This window comes from Dendropsophus ebraccatus, chromosome 4 (assembly GCF_027789765.1).
Source record: "Dendropsophus ebraccatus isolate aDenEbr1 chromosome 4, aDenEbr1.pat, whole genome shotgun sequence".
NCBI lineage: Eukaryota > Metazoa > Chordata > Amphibia > Anura > Hylidae > Dendropsophus > Dendropsophus ebraccatus.
This window is the reverse complement of record NC_091457.1, coordinates 27,854,057-27,873,587: the sequence shown is the minus strand read 5'-3', so window position 1 is coordinate 27,873,587 and position 19,531 is coordinate 27,854,057. Positions and strand designations below refer to the sequence as shown.

Genomic DNA, 19,531 nt, shown 5'->3' with positions numbered 1-19,531 from the left:
ACGATTTCGCTGTTGTCGTTCGCTCGTTTACAGCTATTCCACAGAACGAATATCGTTAACGAGCGGTCGTTTGAATTATTTTATGAACGATAATCGTTCAAAAAAGTTCCGTGGAATAGGGCCTTAAGATCGTTTGTCATAGCGGTAGTTTGAGATTGTTTATCGTTAATTATCGAAAAGCCGTCCCATGCAATATCATCATCTAACACCATAGTTCTCTGCATTTTTTTTCTAGTCCTCTGGGTAAATAGTTTCCTATGTATCTAATACAGATGTGTTTGGTTGTGGGTGTGATCTGTATCTGTATCAGCAATAAGTTACCTGTATGACCTCCTCTCTGTGTTGTTATCCCTCACCCCCTCCCCTCTCTGCACACTATAGGTTTGTGTATGTGCGATGCCTTTGTGAGAGATTGGAGCCGGGGCTTTAGCCATCTTGTGTTAGGTTCTACTAAAAGTGAAATATAGCGTGGCGCTGTTGCTTCTGGCTTTTTCAATGTTTATAAAAGTGGGGCTGTAATTGAATGTTGAAGTTTTCTGCCACTTCAGTCTGACCGGTAAGCGCAGCAATCACTGTAACACCGAGCTCTATTGACTCATACATTAAACAGCGCTCACATAATAAATACTCACAGCCACTCACAAGTACGCCCAACAAGGTGATTTTTTTTTATTTTTATTCTTAGTCAAAATGGTGTCTTTTTTTCATGGTGGCCAAGTATTGTTATCCATTTTTGCAACTTAGAAGGCTTCTCCATACTCAATTAAAGGGGAAATCCGTCTAAGAAAAACTTGTTTTCTATTAAAGGAGAAGTCCGGCAAAAAATTTTATTACTGTATTGCATTGCCCATCAAAAGTTACACAAATCCCCAATATACACTTATTACGGGAAATGCTTATAAAGTGCTTTTTTCCCCTGCACTTACTACTGCATCAAGGCTTCACTTCCTGGATAACATGGTGATGTCACGACCCGACTCCCAGAGCTGTGCGGGCTGTGGCTGCTGTAGTGGATGATGGCAGAGGGATTATCAGTGTCCCTCCAGTGCCCTGTGTCCCTCAGTGTCCCCCTGCCATCATCCTCTCCAGTAGCCACAGCCCGCACAGCTCTGGGAGTCGGGTCGTGACATCACCATGTTATCCAGGAAGTGAAGCCTTGATGCAGTAGTAACTGCAGGGAAAAAAGCGCTTTGTAAGCATTTCCCGTAATAAGTGTACATTGGAGATTTGAATAACATTTGGGGGGCAGTACAATACTTTAAGAAAAATTTTCGCCGGACTTCTCCTTTAAAAGTACATTAAAAGTTATATAGATGTGTCTATACAATGTATTACCGTATCTGTGCGGTTTTGCCACACTGGTGGCTGATAGAAATCCAGGAAGTGAAAAAAATGGCCCCTGTGCCAATTCCCATTGTCTCCTGCTGCTTTCCCCCCTTAAGAGACAAATCTTCCATGCCCCTGTCTCACATTGTGTGTGTTTGCTGATGATGCAGACAGGGGGCAGGGTGTGATGTCACAGGAGGCTTGGCTGGATAACCCAATCCCCTGACTGATTCACCATCTCTGACCGAACAGCTGCTGCACTAATTTTACTGATTGTAATGGGTGGGGGCTGTGATGATCACATGAGGGAAAGCATTGCATTCTGGGAAATGCCAAACCAGGAAGAACAGAAACACAAAACAGAGCAAAAACCCCCCAAACAAATGGATTATTGGTAGTTTCAAAACTGGGATAGACAGGTAAGTTTCATTTTTTTTAACCTCTACCTGGAGTTCCCCTTTAAAAATGCAGCACAAAATAAATCACAAATTTTTTTTACATTTTTTTTTTACATATCATAGAGACATGATAAAAGTTTTGATTGCTGCGCTATATTTAAAAAAAAGTGCATGCTACATACTACATGGCGTCCATCATATCAGGAAGTCCCCCAATCCTTATACATCTGCCGCATACTGCAAAACGCAGCGTGAAAAGCACCAGACGCTAATCTTACCCTGCTCTAAGCCTCCTCTAGACTTTGTTCACACTTCATGTTTTAAAGGGTTTTTTTGGCCCTGTAAAACTTTTGATACTTTGCTGCCTTTTTCTCTGGTATTCTCCTATGGCATTTTTGTTGCCCCCCAAGCTAAACGATCCAACCGAGTCCATCTTGGCAGTGACAGCCCGCTCAGCCAATGACTGGCAGGACAGCACAACGGCCAGTGATTGACAGGGCAGGCTGTTACTGCTGAGATGAGTTTGTCTTAGAAGTGGGGGCGGGATTGTTCAGTGGGGGACACAGATGCTATAGGAAGACACCAGGGGAGCATGTAGAGGAAATATTAGCATAGTTTTACAGGGCTTTAACTACTTTGTGTGTGACACACGCACATATGCTAAACATACCCATTGCATCTGTGTACATAAAGAGTCTCCTTTTAACACATGTCAGGCCAGTAAAAGTCAGCACGTACCTCTCTACTGTATAAGCGAGATCCTTAGGGTCCTTTTACACGTACAGATAAATTAGGTAAGCGCTTGTTTAACAAAGTGATTTTTTTTTTTCCTTTTAAACAATAGGCGTTCAGATGAGGAGATAAATCACTATGAAAATTTGGTAATACGATTGCTATGCCGGTCATAAATACACTGTGAATGAACATGTTCATTCCTCAGAGAGGAGGCGCGCGAGCCTCCCATAGACTTCCAGTATGACACGAAGGCTGGTGGGATTCCGCAGCGGAATTCTGACAGTTTTGCTCCGTGGGAACGGAGCCAAAGGCTGGGTTCACACTATGTTTTTGCAACCCATTTTTTTCTTCCTTTTTTACACAAAACGGATAGAACAACAAATATGTTTGTGTGCATCCGTTTTGATCCATTTTACCATTGACTTCCATTATAAAAAAAAAAAAGGATCAAACCGCATCCTTTTTTTAACATACAAAAAGACATGGGCAATTTTTTTGTGTACATAAAAAAAAAACGGATGCGTTTTGATTCTTTTTTATATAATGGAAGTCGAAACTGATCAAAACGGGTGCGCACAGATGAGAAAACGAATTGCAAAAACATAGTATGAACCCAGCTTAACAGAGTCCGAGTGGCACAGTGCAATTTAAATAGTATTGCCATAAACCTGTCCCCATCATCATTGCATTCTGCCCGTGTAATAGCGTGTGTATGTGTAATATATATATTATACTTTATATCAGATTTTATGTAGCTCTGACCCCAATGTACATATAGCTATTATCCGCTGGAGACATGGTTGTGATAATGTTTGTGATCATCCTCCAGCTTGTTGTCTTCACTCCTATAGATAATAATAATTTTTATTTCTTGCCGTAGGTTCAGACTCTGAAAGAAGTTTCAACTCTGTGTAGAACAACGTGGGAAGGAGCTGCGGGATTTGGGATTTCAGGTGGGGAAACTGGAGAAAGGAGAATGGAGCTTCAGACTCTTCAGGAGGCCCTAAAAAAGGAAATTCAAATTCACCAGGTAAGGAGTCTCCATTATTGTATCCTATTCGGGCAGGCATATATTGGCTCCATTCACATTTGTGCTGGTGTCTACTCCAGTGTTCTTTGACGGCAAGAATAGAAAATTCTGCAGGTCTTTTGTTTGCCATCAAAAAACAGAAATCAGAGGGGTCAGTATAGTCACCAGAATTCCCAATGGATTATTCTTCTGTATGGGACGCTGAGCAGATGAATATACCTGAACAGGTGGAGATACATATGTTAGGGCTTTATTAACCTAAAATTAATATTGTCTTTGACATAGAACCGTGAAATAACCTTTTGGCGTCTGCCGCTCCCTCGGCCTGTAATCTGGTTGCTGGGAGCAGCATTTTCTTTTATTGTTTCTTTCTAATGGTTTTCTTGAATAGGCGCCACTTTTTTCCTAAGGTGTTGGCAGATGAGGGATATTCCATGTCATGATGGTTGTTGGTTGTTTTTATCACTTTGCTCTCTTTGGTATGGTTAGCTGACTGCACTGTGATCACACATACAAATACAAAAGATGGCTCTTAACTTTAAAGAAGTTGCAGGGGGGTTTACAAATGTGTTGTCAGACCGTAGGTTAGGCTCAGATTATACCAGCATCATAGCTTTCACCCATAACTGACTGCCTTGACGGCCCTGACAGATTCTGACTAATCATAATTGTTTATATTCCACAGAACTTTACAATTCTGGGGGCATATAAACAGACATTACAGGATTACACACCAACTACTGAGACTGGGAACGAGGTCCCTACCCGCAAAAGCTTACAACATATAACATCTGTTGATAGGCTCCATCGGCTTCTAGTATATTTGATGACAAAAGCAATTCTGCAGACTCTAAAGTTGGGAGAAAAAAAACTACCATGTCCCCGGTGCCCCACATACTGCCCTAGTTATTGCTTACTAGTCATGGGGGAGTAGTCATGCCCACCACATCCTCGTCCATCCCAGACTGGCTTGATTGGCACGATAAGTGCTAGGAGGCTTCTTCCACTCAGGATGTCAGTCAAGCTGGTCAGGAAGGGAGGAAGGTGCAAGGAGCATGACTAGAAGCCGCCATTTCTACTCCCACAGGACTAGTTTGCAGCAAGTAGCATACGGCACTTGCACCATTCATCGTTTGTGCATTGTACAGGATATAGGACAGCATCACAATGGTGTTCCCTGCATCTGTCAGGTTCTGGGGCCAGGGTGTGGGGCATTAGGGACCTGACAGGTTCCCTTCAAACAGTATTTTAGATTAAAGGCCCTATTTCACTGAATGATTATAATCATCATCATTATAATCATCATCAACCGATAATTATCGGCTGCATTCCGCCGATATCGGCCGTTACGGCTGATAATCGTCCCGTGAATTATGTCAGCTGATCATTGCTGTTGTTTATCTTACCTGCTATCCTCTATGGGCTGGCCGGACTATTAAGTGATCCCCCGGGCAGCCACCCCACACCTCCCCACCGGCTCCCCTGCACTTACGCAGGGGCAGCGCACAGGGAACGAGGGGCAAGCAAGCGTTGACAGCGCTCGTTTGCTCCTCAAGACGCTTTTCAGGCCTCTGTAAATCTACCATTATATGGCCAGTTTAATCTATGGGTCACTGTACATTGCTAAATGAGTATGCACATCTAATGTAATAGGAGGAAACTCCTCCCTGCTAAAGAGAGAGAGAGAGCAGCTGTTGAACTCCATAAGGTAGGATAAAAAAGAGAACAATTGCAGTAGTTAAGTAGTTAATTGCAGGTAAGTTAAGGCAACTGTAGCTGGCAGCAGCTATTGGTTGTAACACTTGGTGCTGGCTTCTGATACATTGCTGAGCTCTTTCATCAGCCGCATCACTTCAGACCACACTATGTGCAACAGTGACATCTGCAGGATAAAATTTGGAATTTCACCTTGTGAAACAAGCTTTCAACTTTTGCAGATCTTTTTAAAAAATGGCCTATAATAGTACTTTATTTATATTCTATTTACACACATCACACACCCTGGTTTCTGAATTCTAATGGACAGTGAGATTTTGCAAGCAAACAGTGTTTTACCAAATGTAACCACCAACATCTCTAAATTGTGAATGATTGCTGCAGGAGTTGTATTTATTACATAGAGGCTCCACAAGCTTGAGAGGACTTTCCAGGATCCTGATCAGAATCTTTGATTGCACAATAAGGCTGCCACTCCCGCTGCTGCTCAGTGCAGGTTATTGTTAGGGGCACTTTATCACCTTTCCGCTAGAAGGAAGTGCTTATTCATGCAAAACGTGTCCTTAAAATCCCTTATGGGTATATCCCTGACATTCCCCTTTTCCTCCAAGCTAAACCAAGTGCTGGGTGCCTATAGGAAGCCAACAAGCCACTCTGCCTTAATAAGGGTATTAGATGGGGCACTTGAATACATCTTTGCCCCAGGTAAAGGAAAGCCTAGATACAAAAGTTGGTTCAGCTTCTCTTACTAGGTTAATTGTGGCCCAACAGAATTTCATCTTTAAAAATATTAAATGAACATGAAAAATTCAGGAAGTGGCGGGTGAACCTTCTTAAGATGCAAAAATAAAATATTTTAAATCTAGGTTAATCTGAGCTTAGTATCATTCAGGAAAGCTGCACATTTGCTGCAGCCGGACTGGTTAATTTTTTGTTTTCTGCTTTGGCTTGTGTGACTTGTGTGGTTTTATTTCCAAGTATTTGTTTTGTTTTGATACAGAGTTGTATCACTATACATCCGTCTCTGCGTTCTGATCAGTTATAGACCAAGCTTCCGTAGTAGAATCACTGCTGCTTGGTAAGTGTACTCACTGCAGTTAGGCTGGGTTCACACTACGTTTTTGCAATCTGTTTTTTGCAAACAAAACAGATGAAAAACTGATGACAAAAACGGATGCAACTGTGCATCCAATTTGATTTGTTTTTCCATTGACTTCTATTATAAAAAAAAACCCAGATCAAAACGGATCCGTTTTTTAGCGTACACAAAAACGTGGTCGACCTCATTTCTGTGTCCATAATACAAATGGATCCGTTTTGATCCGTTTTTTTTTTTTTTTTTATAATGGAAGTCAGTGGAAAAACGGATGCACACAATTGCATCCGTTTTTCAAAAACGGATGAAAAAAATGGATTGCAAAGACGTAGTGTGAACCCAGCCTAACTGACAGCAGCTCCCTGTGCAGCTAAAATCAGACTCCTGTCCTCTAGGCTGGGCTGCCCTGCTCTGTATGCTGAATGGTGATTCTGTCCAGAAGATGGCCTAGCATAGAGGACCATGTGACCATGTTCCTCTCCCTTTGTCGTCGATAGGCATGGTCACATGGTCCTACATGCTCGGCCATCTTATGGACAGAATGACCATTCAGCATACAGAGCGGGGCAGCACAGCCTGGAGGAGGGGAGTCTGGTATCGGCGCTGCAGGGCACACGCTATTCAAACACTGCACGCTCAGGTTCGGACAAACCTGACATGCTCAAAGTTCGCTCAACTCTACTCAGGATACATTTGTGATGGTATTCTAACTACATAAAGCAAAAATATGTCATTGGAGCCTAAGAGTAGTGTTTTCCAAATACACCAGTTTCGGTAGGCCTGACCAATAGTCTGTGGGGATGTTCTTATTGTTGTCACCAGGCGTTTAGCAGCAGCTTATTCTCAGAGAAATAGCTGTCGGACAAACAAGCATCCAGCCGACCACTATTGAAGGGTTAATGGGCATTGTAAGAATAAGAACTGCATTAATAAATGTATCTTTTTCTGTGTTCTTGTTGCTAAACAAATGTTTTTTATTTATAATTTTTCAGAAATTGGTTGCTCAAATGAAGCAAGATCCACAGGTAAAATTTTATTTCTTATCCTAATTTAAAATATTTGGACGTAGCAATTGTATAACAGATGATGTGCCTGTTCCTTTTCATAAACCAGAGTGCTAGACAGCTTAAAGAAATAAGGTAAAATAACAGTAGGGAGATGTATTACCAGTCTCCATGTAGCATGAACTATGCTCTGTAGATGCGTATGGCACTGCGGTTTGGATTATGCCAGGTTAGTTCTGCTGTGATATTGTGACCTTTCTAACTAGAAAAGTGGCAGAAGAGTTGGGCAAGTGAGTTACATAAAGTGTAATTTTTTGGGGACTTAACTTGTTGTCTTTATAAATCTGGTATTAAACCAAAATGTAATGTTTATGCCAACAAAAAATTATCAATGCAAATGTTTGTAAGACATAGGGAAATATTTATATGACTGGCTATTTTTTACTCTCAAATGAAGTGTAAGTTTACCTAAACAAGGTGCGCCAGATTTATTTTATTGACTATGATTTTGGTCTGTGGATATTTAGTCACTTTGGTCCACTCCTAGCATGGTACCTTTGTTTCCTGTCCAGGCTGCTTACTCTGTGTTATATATAGTATAGTATATATAGTATACACCCCCTCCGATTTTTTACACACCACAAGAGTAACGTACAACCATTTCAGATATATATTAAACTTTTTTACTAATAGCCAAAAGTTAACAAGACGCTATATATTATATACATGTACAATGCTTTACATAGAGATGACAACCACACACAGCTGCCTTCTTTTCTACCCCCTGGATACCAAGCACCATGTGACCAATACTGTGTATGTATATACAGTATAACATATATCCAGATCCCACACCGTATCCTGGATCTATACTTACTAACAAAGCTACATGCAGCAGCTAACCGCTATTACATGTACATATAGAAACTCATGTACAAGCATCATATATATATATCTATACCAACACACACGTATACCTAGAATATCTATATGTACAAATATACAGTCTACTGTGATGGTATTATACTTATATTGTTATATACACACACAGAAGACCTACATATATAATACTTGTTCCTAAGTGCTTTTTCGTCCAGGGCCGCAGGAAAGAGAGAGCTATTACAGAGAGTTTTTCACTGTATATCCCCTAGGATTTGTCACTTCCATGAATGGACTCCACTCTAAGATCACTCATATACCTTATAGTGGGGGAAATTACTGATTCCTTCCAGTACAGTCTACATTGGTGGGTGTAGCCACTTTTCAACTTTGTCAAGTGACAATAATATGCTTAGATTTGCCACGCGTTTGCTTAATAAATAGGAGCCAAGGTGTATAAATGTATGCACCACCTACGCCAGTCAGTAAAAGTGAACTTGGACTGTTTATTATTAGAGTAAACCTGACCTTAACCCCTCAAGAACCTATGCCGTACTCTCCTGGCTTGGCAATCGCTTCAGGCTGTCTGCAACAGCCTGAAGCAGTCAAGCCCAGAAAACATAGATCAATGCAGTACAAATGTACTGCATTGATCCCTGTGAGCAGTCATAGGTTTTTTTTATATATAAAAAATCCCATAAAAATCATTAAAATCAGTCCCTTTTCCTATTTTATAAATAAAAATTATAAACCAAAAAATAATAAGCATATTATCACTACGTGCACATAGAGTTTAAAAAGTGTTTATAGGTCGGTCAGAATGCACTTGCTGCGGTTATATTCACATGCATTGTGGCCCCTCCAGCACAGATATGGACATAACATGTTTACTGTAGACAATTCTGCTTATTACACACAATGTGTGTAGAGAACATTAACATATAGAGCAGCAAAGTGATGAGTGTGAGACAGCAGTTTGGTATTGATGTGTAGTCGGTGGTGCACTCGCAGCACTGAGCCTCCAGAAGGGGGTCCAGCATGCTGAGATAGCTGTTTGGACGCTTCTTCCTGTTAGACTGCAGTATCTATTTCTGCATGTCTACTTATGCTTTTGTTTTTCTGTTCTCCTACTTACCAGACAGAGAGCTGGTCCTTCTGTCACATCCAACTCCATATATATGTTTTCTCCCTTCAGAATGCAGACTTGAAGAAACAACTCCATGAACTCCAAGCCAAAATCACATCTCTGAGTGAAAAGCAGGTGAGTCCAGTCATTCTTTCCTGTTACCAAGACTGTTACATGCTTTTATGTTTATATTGAGGCCCTTACATAGGGCCTATATCTCTTAGCTGACTTGTTGGTACCGCATGTTCCTTTTTGGAAGTAATATATCACTTTGAGTCAGCAGGTCTTGTTGTTTTAGGGACTGTTCACACAGGACTGAAATACTGCACATTGATCTTCAATAAGAAAGTCAAAATCTGCAACAAATTTATCATTTCAGTCCCATGTGAACATACAGTATAACAGGAAAGGAAGCATGTAAATAGAGAGTACTGTATATAGAGACACTGCATACGCTAAATCCCATATACATAGCCTATTGGCTATGTGTATGGAAATAAATGCACAGTGTCTGTATATCCGCCCTCCTCAGATGAAAGAAATTGTCAGTGTCACTAAGTTTTTGCACTTAGAGTGTTCTCTTAAAGCAGGGATGGGAAACCTTCTGCCCTCTAGCTGTTGCAAAACTACAATTCCCATCATGCCTGGACAGCCAAAGCTTCGCTTTGGCTGTCCAGGCATGATGGGAATTGTAGTTTTGCAACAGCTGGAGGTCTGAAAATTCCCCATCCCTATCCTAAAGCTTTCATCTCCAACTCCCAGCATGCTCTGTCAGCCTAAGGATAACAGGGTATACTGGAAACAGATTGGAAACCATTGTCCTAGAGAAACCCCATTAGTTGGATTCCTGTTCCTTGTTAAGGTCTCCGGCAGCACGCTGAATACATTGGTGACATGCAGAGCTTTCAATCAATATATTATACTTGTCAGCATGTTGGGAGGGGGGGGTAGCTTTGTGGTTTTTTTTTCCAGATGGAATATAGCGATTAAAACTTAACAAACACAACATATCAAAGTTCTGTTCCTGTCATTGTTTGCATGTTTTCTTGTTTGAGGGTTTTGTAGAACAGATTGCTACAAAGTGCTACTTTGCAATGATTAATGTAATGAACCATGCTTACTGAGGAAGGGTAACTGAGTGGGGGGTATGAATGTATGTATATGCCTGTCTACATAAAGCCTCTCGCCAGCGCTGATCCTTTAATTTACCAGAGAAATGATTTCTGCCTCCTCGTATTCACAGCAGTCATGAGAAAGTTTTGATATGAACTTTTATGTTCTCATGTCCTTTATATGCCGTGTAGATCAATATAAATAGCTGAATGCAGCATCATATCCTCAGTGTGAACGATACCGTCCAGCAACATTTTGATTTGTTAAATATTAAAAAAAATTATAATAAATCTGTTTTGTCAGCAAAATGTTTAATTTTGTCTGAAACGTAACAGTTCCTCCACATCCTGATTAAGTTACAGCTCTGTACCAAACGTCTAACAAAAGTGTTCTGTGTTGTAGTTGCTTTGTTTGCAGAAATTTCCCCATCCATCCAGTGTAGTGTATGGTAAAGGGTTTGACTCTTCTGTAAGGATATCTGTTCTGGCCATCGGCTAAATGCCATAGATGCGGCCTCTGAAACCACTGGTAATGAGCCATGATGTGTGGGGGGCGGAAGGCTGAGTCTGACTACAGTGTCCCTGTCATTTGCTGAACCTTTTGATGTGTCACAGAAACATGTCAGAGGTTTTGAAGGATTAGGGGTCTGGGTGATGTCTAGATGGAGCTTAGAGAAGTGGGCGACTGAAAGCTTCACTCGCTGGCTCAGTCCAGAATATAGGCTCTATAGTCTTACAGTGGATGGATGTAACATATCAGGTACACTTTAAGGCCGGGTTCACACAACGTAAATTGAAAAAAAAAATTACAGCTGTTGCAACACTGGCAGCTTTTTATTGAAAGTTAAAATAACGTGTCCTATGGAATCCCGGCTGGAGTGTATACACTCTGTAAACATTCCGTCCGGGATTCCATGCAGCTGCATAGAAAACTGACATGTCAGTTTTGTGCGGCCTCTATTCCTTGAATAGCAGCCGCACAAAACTGACAGTGCCGACAATGTAAAGTGCAGCTCCAGACGCACTTTACATTATTTGATATGGTGATTTGGAATGCGGGCACACCCGAATACGCCCAAATTCCAGATCAAAAGAAGTGAAGTTTATCCGGCCGGTACTGCCGTATCGGCCAGCGTGAACTTCACAGACAGCGTCCGTTCTGTGACACGGCTGTCACAGAATGGCCGTCGTCCTACACTGTGTGAACCCGGCTTAAAAGGTGTATTCCTTGCAATATTATCCCATATTTACAGCTGCCCACTGATCACAAAAATAGAGAAACACTGTCCATTACATGATTGGATTGTACTCTGTGTGTGTGTGTGTGTATGTGCTTCATTCAGCGCTCCATTCATAATTTATGAGGCTTCTCAACATTGCCAAGCACTAAACTCTGCTCTATGTTCTCTGAGATTAGCTTGTTTTCCTTTATTCACATTAATAATAATCCCTGTAAATGTCTAGTATGGCCTTTGTGGGATATCCAGGCACTCGGACAGAAGAAATCCACCATTGATGCATGAGTTTTCTTCTCTCCACCGCCAACCTGATATGTCCATACAAAACGCATTACACCACTCTGCGCCCTGGTGTATAGTGCAGCCTTCCTCACATGTAGTGTCTAGGCCGGTCTATAGGACACCAGACATCAGTGGGATTCCCTATGTGCTCTCTCCAGACGTCTGACATGTTAGAATTAGTATAAACCTCTTTTGTCTATTTTCAGAGAATCGATTATCCAGGCGCTGATGTCCTCCACCTATGTGGGATTCACTGAGTGCATTTCTGTGGTTTGAGCTACGTAGATATTTATTGGGGATGCTTTAATGGTGTTGTGACCCCTCTGGACGTGTATCCTGGTTGTTTGTATAAATCCTCATTTAACATTGCGCCGTCTACTAAGCAACCAGTCTGTTCAGAGCACTTTCACCTCCAACAACGGCCGCCTCTGATTGCTGTAAGACCAGCGAGTAACAATGGCCGCTTTTAAAGTAATGAAAATGAAAGCACTTAAAAACTGTATTTTTAGACCTCGGGGGCTTCTAAGTGGGCAGCAGTAATGTTACCCAGCTGTGAATTTATTATAATGGTTTAGGAATGGGGAGTCCTATTTTATTCAGGAGCCACTCCGCAGGATGCCAGCTTACACTTAGAAATACAGAGAAATGGACGTAAAATATTTATAACTTAAGTCATCTAGGGTGCAGCGCCAGGCACATTTTCTTTGTTTCCTTTGATGGTCCTTTTCTTCATTTTACCTGTAAGATGAGTAAAACATTCTACTATTAAAGGGATCCACAGTATAGTCCATGACGAGGATTCCTACACCTGCAGTTCAGTTTCTAAGGTCATTTCATGTAGTCTAGAGTTACGTAAATCTCTGCAGGCCAAACAAGAAAAGAGTCGGGAAACTGGAAATATAAAGTGATAAAATGTCAAATGTATCAAAGTGGTTTCCTGCTAACTATATGGGCTGAGGTCTGCAGATATACACAGGGTAAGTACTATATGGGCTGAGGTCTGCAGATATACACAGGGTAAGTACTATATGAGCTGAGGCCTGCAGATATACACAGGGTATGTACTATATGAGCTGAGGCCAGGTTATGTATTATATATTATACACAGGGTATGTATTATATATAGGCTGAGGCCTGCAGATATATACAGGGTATGTGCTATATGGGCTAAGGCCTGCAGATATATACAGGGTATGTACTATATGGGCTGAGACCTGCAGATATACACAGGGTATGTACTATATGGGCTGAGGTCTGCAGATATACACAGGGTAAGTACTATATGAGCTGAGGCCTGCAGATATACACAGGGTATGTACTATATGAGCTGAGGCCAGGTTATGTATTATATATTATACACAGGGTATGTATTATATATAGGCTGAGGCCTGCAGATATATACAGGGTATGTGCTATATGGGCTAAGGCCTGCAGATATATACAGGGTATGTACTATATGGGCTGAGACCTGCAGATATACACAGGGTATGTACTATATGGGCTGAGACCTGCAGATATACACGGGGTATGTACTATATGGGCTGAGACCTGCAGATATACACAGGGTATGTACTATATGGGCTGAGACCTGCAGATATACACGGGGTATGTACTATATGGGCTGATGATGGAAGATATATGCAGGGTATGTACTATATGGGCTGAGGCCTGCATATATACACAGGGGATGTACTATATGGGCTGAGGCTTGCAGATATACACAGGGTATGTACTATATGGGCTGAGACCTACAGATATACACAGGGTATGTACAATATGGGGTGAGACCTGCAGATATACACAGGGTATTTACTATATGGGCTGAGGCCAGGTTATGTATTATATATTATACACAGGGTATGTATTATATATAGGCTAAGGCCTGCAGATATACACAGGGTATGTACAATATGGGGTGAGACCTGCAGATATACACAGGGTATTTACTATATGGGCTGAGGCCAGGTTATGTATTATATATTCTACAAAGGGTATGTATTATATATATAGGCTAAGGCCTGCAGATATATACAGGGTATATACTATATGGGCTGAGGCCTGCAGATGTATACAGGGTATGTGCTATATGGGCTGAGGCTTGCAGATATACACAGGGTATGTACTGTATGGGCTGAGGCCTGCAGATATACACAGGGTATATACTATATATAGGCTGAGGCCTGCAGATATACACAGGGTATGCACTATATGGGATGAGGCCTGCAGATATATACAGGGTATGTGCTATATGGGCTGAGGCTTGCAGATATACACAGGGTATGTACTATATGGGCTGAGGCCTGCAGATATACACAGGGTATATACTATATATAGGCTGAGGCCTGCAGATATACACAGGGTATGTACTATATGGGCTGAGGATGGCTGATATACACAGGGTATGTACTATATGGGCTGAGGATGGCTGATATACACAGGGTATGTACTATATGGGCTGAGGCCTGCAGATGTACACAGGGGATTTACTATATGGGCTGAGGCCTGCAGATATACGCGGGGTATGTACTATATGGGCTGAGAATGGAAGATATATACACAGGGTACGTACTATATGGGCTGAGGCCTGCAGATATACGCGGGGTATGTACTATATGGGCTGAGGCCTGCAGATATACGCGGGGTATGTACTATATGGGCTGAGAATGGAAGATATATACACAGGGTACGTACTATATGGGCTGAGGCCTGCAGATATACGCGGGGTATGTACTATATGGGCTGAGGCCTGCAGATATACGCGGGGTATGTACTATATGGGCTGAGAATGGAAGATATATACACAGGGTACGTACTATATGGGCTGAGGCCTGCAGATCAGATACGTAGGGTATGTAGGAGCCATTGTAGACGCAGAACGGTGGGAGATTTGTAATTAAACCGCTCTGCAGAGTTACTTTATTTTCAGATGCATTGGAACAATAAAGAAAGAATTGGGAAGGTGGACACATCACAGCATGCTCCATCTCTAACAATAAAAAGCGGGCACACTGCCTGAGTGCAAACCTATGCATGTGAACAACGCACTAATCCAGGCCAGGAAACAGAAACAGCCATATAACAATAAGGTATCTTTATTCCAGCAATGCTTGTAACAAACAGTACTATGGCAGACAGGAAAAATACGTTAGAAGGTATACATGCCTACATTAAAAACAATGTAAAAGCAAAAAGCTGCCTCACCCTGCTATGAATAAAGCAACAGGCACTCCATGTGAACTAACCCCCACCACACACAAAATAACCATATCCTACCAGATGTGGGAAGAAAATGTGGGGTGTATGGTCATAGAGCACCCCATGAGGTCTGCCGGTTTGCTATACAAGCTGTGTATTTGCTTACCATATATTATAGGGTGTACAGTTGGCTATTCAGTAAGTATATATAGGAAAGCCCTCTACTGCTGAAATCAAGACAGTGAATATTTGACCTATATTGCCGGTGCTCCTAAATTATGTATTTCACTGAGAATCTAGGATCACCCTGGAGTCTTGCTTTATTACCAGATGCAAGTGAATGTGTATGGCTTATGTGTTTGGTGGTTACTTCCATTTGTGCTTCTTGCACCATCTGTAGAGAGCTGCATTCAGAAGCATCGCAGCGCCCCCCTACTGTGGGAAATCCCAGATCTGCCCTTCCTTCATGCCATACCAGTCATATCTACCTGCCTGGGCGACACAGAGACTTTGTGTAGACTGGCGATTGACATGACATGCTATGGATTCATCCTGCGGACTATAGAACAAGTGGCACATAATAAATATATATACATACATACATACATACATACATATAATACATATGTAATGTGACTTTTTGGCTACTTTTTCACAAAAACTGAGTTTTGTCAGACTTCACAGTGGGAGATCCCAGCAGGACAAGTTTTTTCAGCTGTTGAGAAGATCTTTGATCTGTGGGATATCTACTGTCCTGTGGTTATTGAGCAGCTGCAGTCAATGTGGTGCATAGGCTTTCATGGCCACAGCTATCCTATAACAGCAATGTTAGTAAATAACAGTGCTAACTCCATGCTACAGTATATATGGAGTTAGATCTGCAAGATGTACTCAAGAGAAAAAAAATGTTTTCAAGTCAATTGGTGTCATACTGACCCTGTAGGAAGTGATGTATTCTTGCTTGTCTGACACAGTGCTCTCTGCTGCCACCTCTGTCTGTGACAGGAACCGCCCAGAGTAGTAGCAAATCTCTCCTGCTCTGGACAGTTCCTGACATGGACAGAGGTGGCAGCAAAGAGCACTGTGTCAGACTGAAACACGCAGCATACGATAAGTATGGAAAGACTTAAGATTTTTTTAATAGAAGTAAATTACAAATCTATATAACTTTCTGACATCAGTTACTTTGAAAAAATAAAATAAATATATGTGTGTATATATAATATATACGTATATATATATTTTCTTCTCCAGAGTACCCCTTTAATATATAGACATGTGCATGTAACAGGCAGCATGGTCTATTCTTTCTATTCTTAAGAGATATATAGGGCAAACTGTATTTATTTCAGTCTTTTCCGTATACACGTCTATCGGTGTACATATATGTAAGTATATATTTCTGCTGGTTGTCATTGGAAACATGTGACCTAATGACTGCAAGAGATACGCTTGAAGGGTAAATGTATATGGGACAGGAATACTGTGGAGTTGCGCACAATGCTCCCACAATGCACGGCTCTATAGGAAGAGAAAACCAGCACGATTGTGGATTTAGTATTATGCATAAAGGAATGAGACAAGGTCTTTGTGCCAGTGAGATGAAGCTCGCAGTTACGGTTGCACCTTATATGCTCATTTGTCACTTGCGATGTGCAGGAAGTTTTTGCGATAGTTATAATTAGAGAGTGAGAAAGAAATAAAAGCGGCAGCGACGTCCTCATCCACATACTCAGCTGCGTCCTGGAAATGGTTACGGGTGAGGCATGATCTTCCAGCCGGTGTTGCAGGATGTATAAGTGGCTAGTGTGAACAGTGAGGCGGCTATAGTGTGTGCTGATTTGTGTGTCCCCAGAGAAGGATGTGCAGCCCATTCTGCTGATATTACTGGTTAGAGGATACTTATCCTGACATTACAATTTAGAGCAACATAGTACATTACTGTGCTCTCTGTGCTTTTATGTGGCATGTTTACAGCTCCGCTTCCTTTCAAATTGGCAATTGTTGTATTTCTTCATTTTCCGTTGCTGAAGAGGCCTGTGGATGTGCTGCCATTAGTGCTCGGCTCCAGCTCTTTCACCGTGTAAACACAATCTTCCATGGGAACGAATAGTTAACGCTGACCTGTATTTCAGATAGAAGGTTGGCCGATGCTTTTAAGCTCGCTTCTTCTGACTGTCACGGGTGGTACAGTTCTCCTGGAGCCCAGGGGTGGGCGGTATGTAAATACACAAAAGTCTAACTATTATTATGGACCAGCACAATAAAAAAAAATGAATTCACAACGTGTCCCACAGTGAACTGGCCTCTGTGTGGGTATGATGACAGAATAATACAGGCCTTGGAATTCAGCAATACAATAAATTTAAAGTAAAATTTATTGATGACCTATCTTCAGGAAAGGCCACCAGTATCTGATCAGTGGGGGGTCCAGAGCCCCTGCTACTGTATTTCCCTGAAAATAAGACAGTGCCTTATAGTAGTATTGTCTAATTTTTGGGTTATGTCTTATTTCTCTCCCCCCCAGCCAAGGGGAGAGAAATAAGGCTACGTTCACACAGAGCAAAAGGAGCGGATTACGCAAGGAAATATTTCCGCCTGAAATCAACTGACGCTGAATTCAGAGCAGAATATAAGCAGAATGCAAGCAGAATCCCTGCGTATTCTGCTAGGAAAGTGTTCAGCTCGTAATCAGCTCTTGACAAATTCAGCGCGGAATACTCGAGGAATCCGCGCTGAATCCGCATGCATTCAGCGCTGAAATTCAGCGAGTATTTGGTGAGTAAACTAGACTATACCAGAACATATACTAGAATCCTCCTCCCCCCCCTTTTCCCCATTTCCGCTCTGATTCAGCGAGTAATTTCCGCTTGTATTACGCTTGTATTCCGCGCTGAATCCGCGCTGAATCTGCGCTGAAACAGAAAATCAGAGCCCCATTGATTTGTATAGGCTTCCGCTAGCGGAAGAATGAACATGTTCATTCTTCTGGCGGAAAGCGGATTAGTTCAGTGCGGAAATTCCACTGTGTGAACTGCAGAGCAGAATTTCCATTCAACACAATGGAAATTAGCTCTGCACCTATTTTAACGGCTGAAATTTCAGCGCTGATTCAGCGCAGAAATTCAGCTGCTTTTGCTCAGTGGGAACGAGCCCTAAGACATCCCCGGAATACACACATCCTTGCAGGATGGGCAGCGGCATGAAGCAGGACGTACTGCTGGGACAGGCGGTGGCGTGCTGCAGGACACGTGGCAGCGTGCGGCGGAGTCCAGTGGGATGTGCAAGAAACGTAGGGACCATGCACCAGCTGGCCTGGGTGGCAACAGCGGTCTTACTTTCAACGGCTGCACTAGTTTAGAGTATGGGAGGCTTTATTTTCGGGGGGGGGGGGGGGGGGGGGGGGGGGGGGGTGTTACTTTAGGCTAGTTGGTAGGGTAGTTGGGGTGCCTTATTTTAGGAGGGCATTTTATTTTTGGGGAAACACGGTAATTATCTGTCAGAGCTGCCAAATAACAGAGCAGACAGCTCCGTACATTATGTAGTGGCTGCACTGGGTTACTGCAGCCCATCTCCTGTGGCTCAGGCTGTTCGGTACATCTTTAGCCTGTTTAGTCTAAGTTTATACTTTGTAAGTATCTGGGTAATGTACTGTAATGTTGCCTGGAAAACGTAATTCAGCAAAGGCGTTTAAACCTAAAACTATTTAAATTGAGTATCGCCATGGTGGAATAGCACAGAGTAATAACAGAAGATGCTCCAGAATAGTTATTTCTTAGGGATTCCCTAAGCTTCCCCTTTATTGTCTTGTGTGCGTGACATAAAAACATAAAACCAGACCTTGTAGAGTCCGACTCCTCCCCGGCTGTAAATGGAAGTGTAATCCCAGTTGTGAATGTGTTTACATAGAATCATTTCCATCCACATACATGCTGTGTCAGTCCAGAGCCTTCGCCATGGTAAACTTTACAGCACGATTCTCCCCTGCCCGGGAATACAGCGAGATTATTTGCTAAATGGCAGCAGTAAAATAACAGGGGGTAGATCTGGAGCGCGCTGTCTGCTTGTTATTCTCACTCGCCTCAGATTGCTAATATAAGAGGGTTTGCAGTATATTTTGGTGTAATGAGGTCCCATCAGATCTGCAGCTTAATTGTGTTTTGTCTCCCATGATAGGTCCTCAGTCAGGAGGTTATTTTCTTACCGGCCGTAATAGTATTGCTACTTACAACTATTTTCCGCTCGAGTGCTTTTCCCTTTTCGCCATCTACAAAGACCTCAACCTGGATGCTGTAAGCTCCGTGTAACGTCCCTGTAAGTTACTCGATGAGTCTGTGACGGCAGACGTGAGGACCATGACAATGTCTGTACACCTGTAAATAGCAGCACATTAT

At 42.1% G+C, this 19,531-nt stretch overlaps 1 protein-coding gene across 1 annotated transcript in view; it reads left to right on the top strand.

Annotated features, from left to right (window-relative positions):
* The window catches only part of PHF21A (PHD finger protein 21A), a 70,018-nt gene that overhangs the window by 10,379 nt on the left and 40,108 nt on the right, over positions 1 to 19,531 (top strand). Inside the window, exons 2-4 of the mRNA XM_069965341.1 lie at positions 3,340 to 3,489; positions 7,294 to 7,326; positions 9,380 to 9,445. Coding sequence (XP_069821442.1) covers positions 3,340 to 3,489; positions 7,294 to 7,326; positions 9,380 to 9,445 — 249 coding nt within the window. The remainder of the gene's footprint in view (positions 1 to 3,339; positions 3,490 to 7,293; positions 7,327 to 9,379; positions 9,446 to 19,531) is intronic.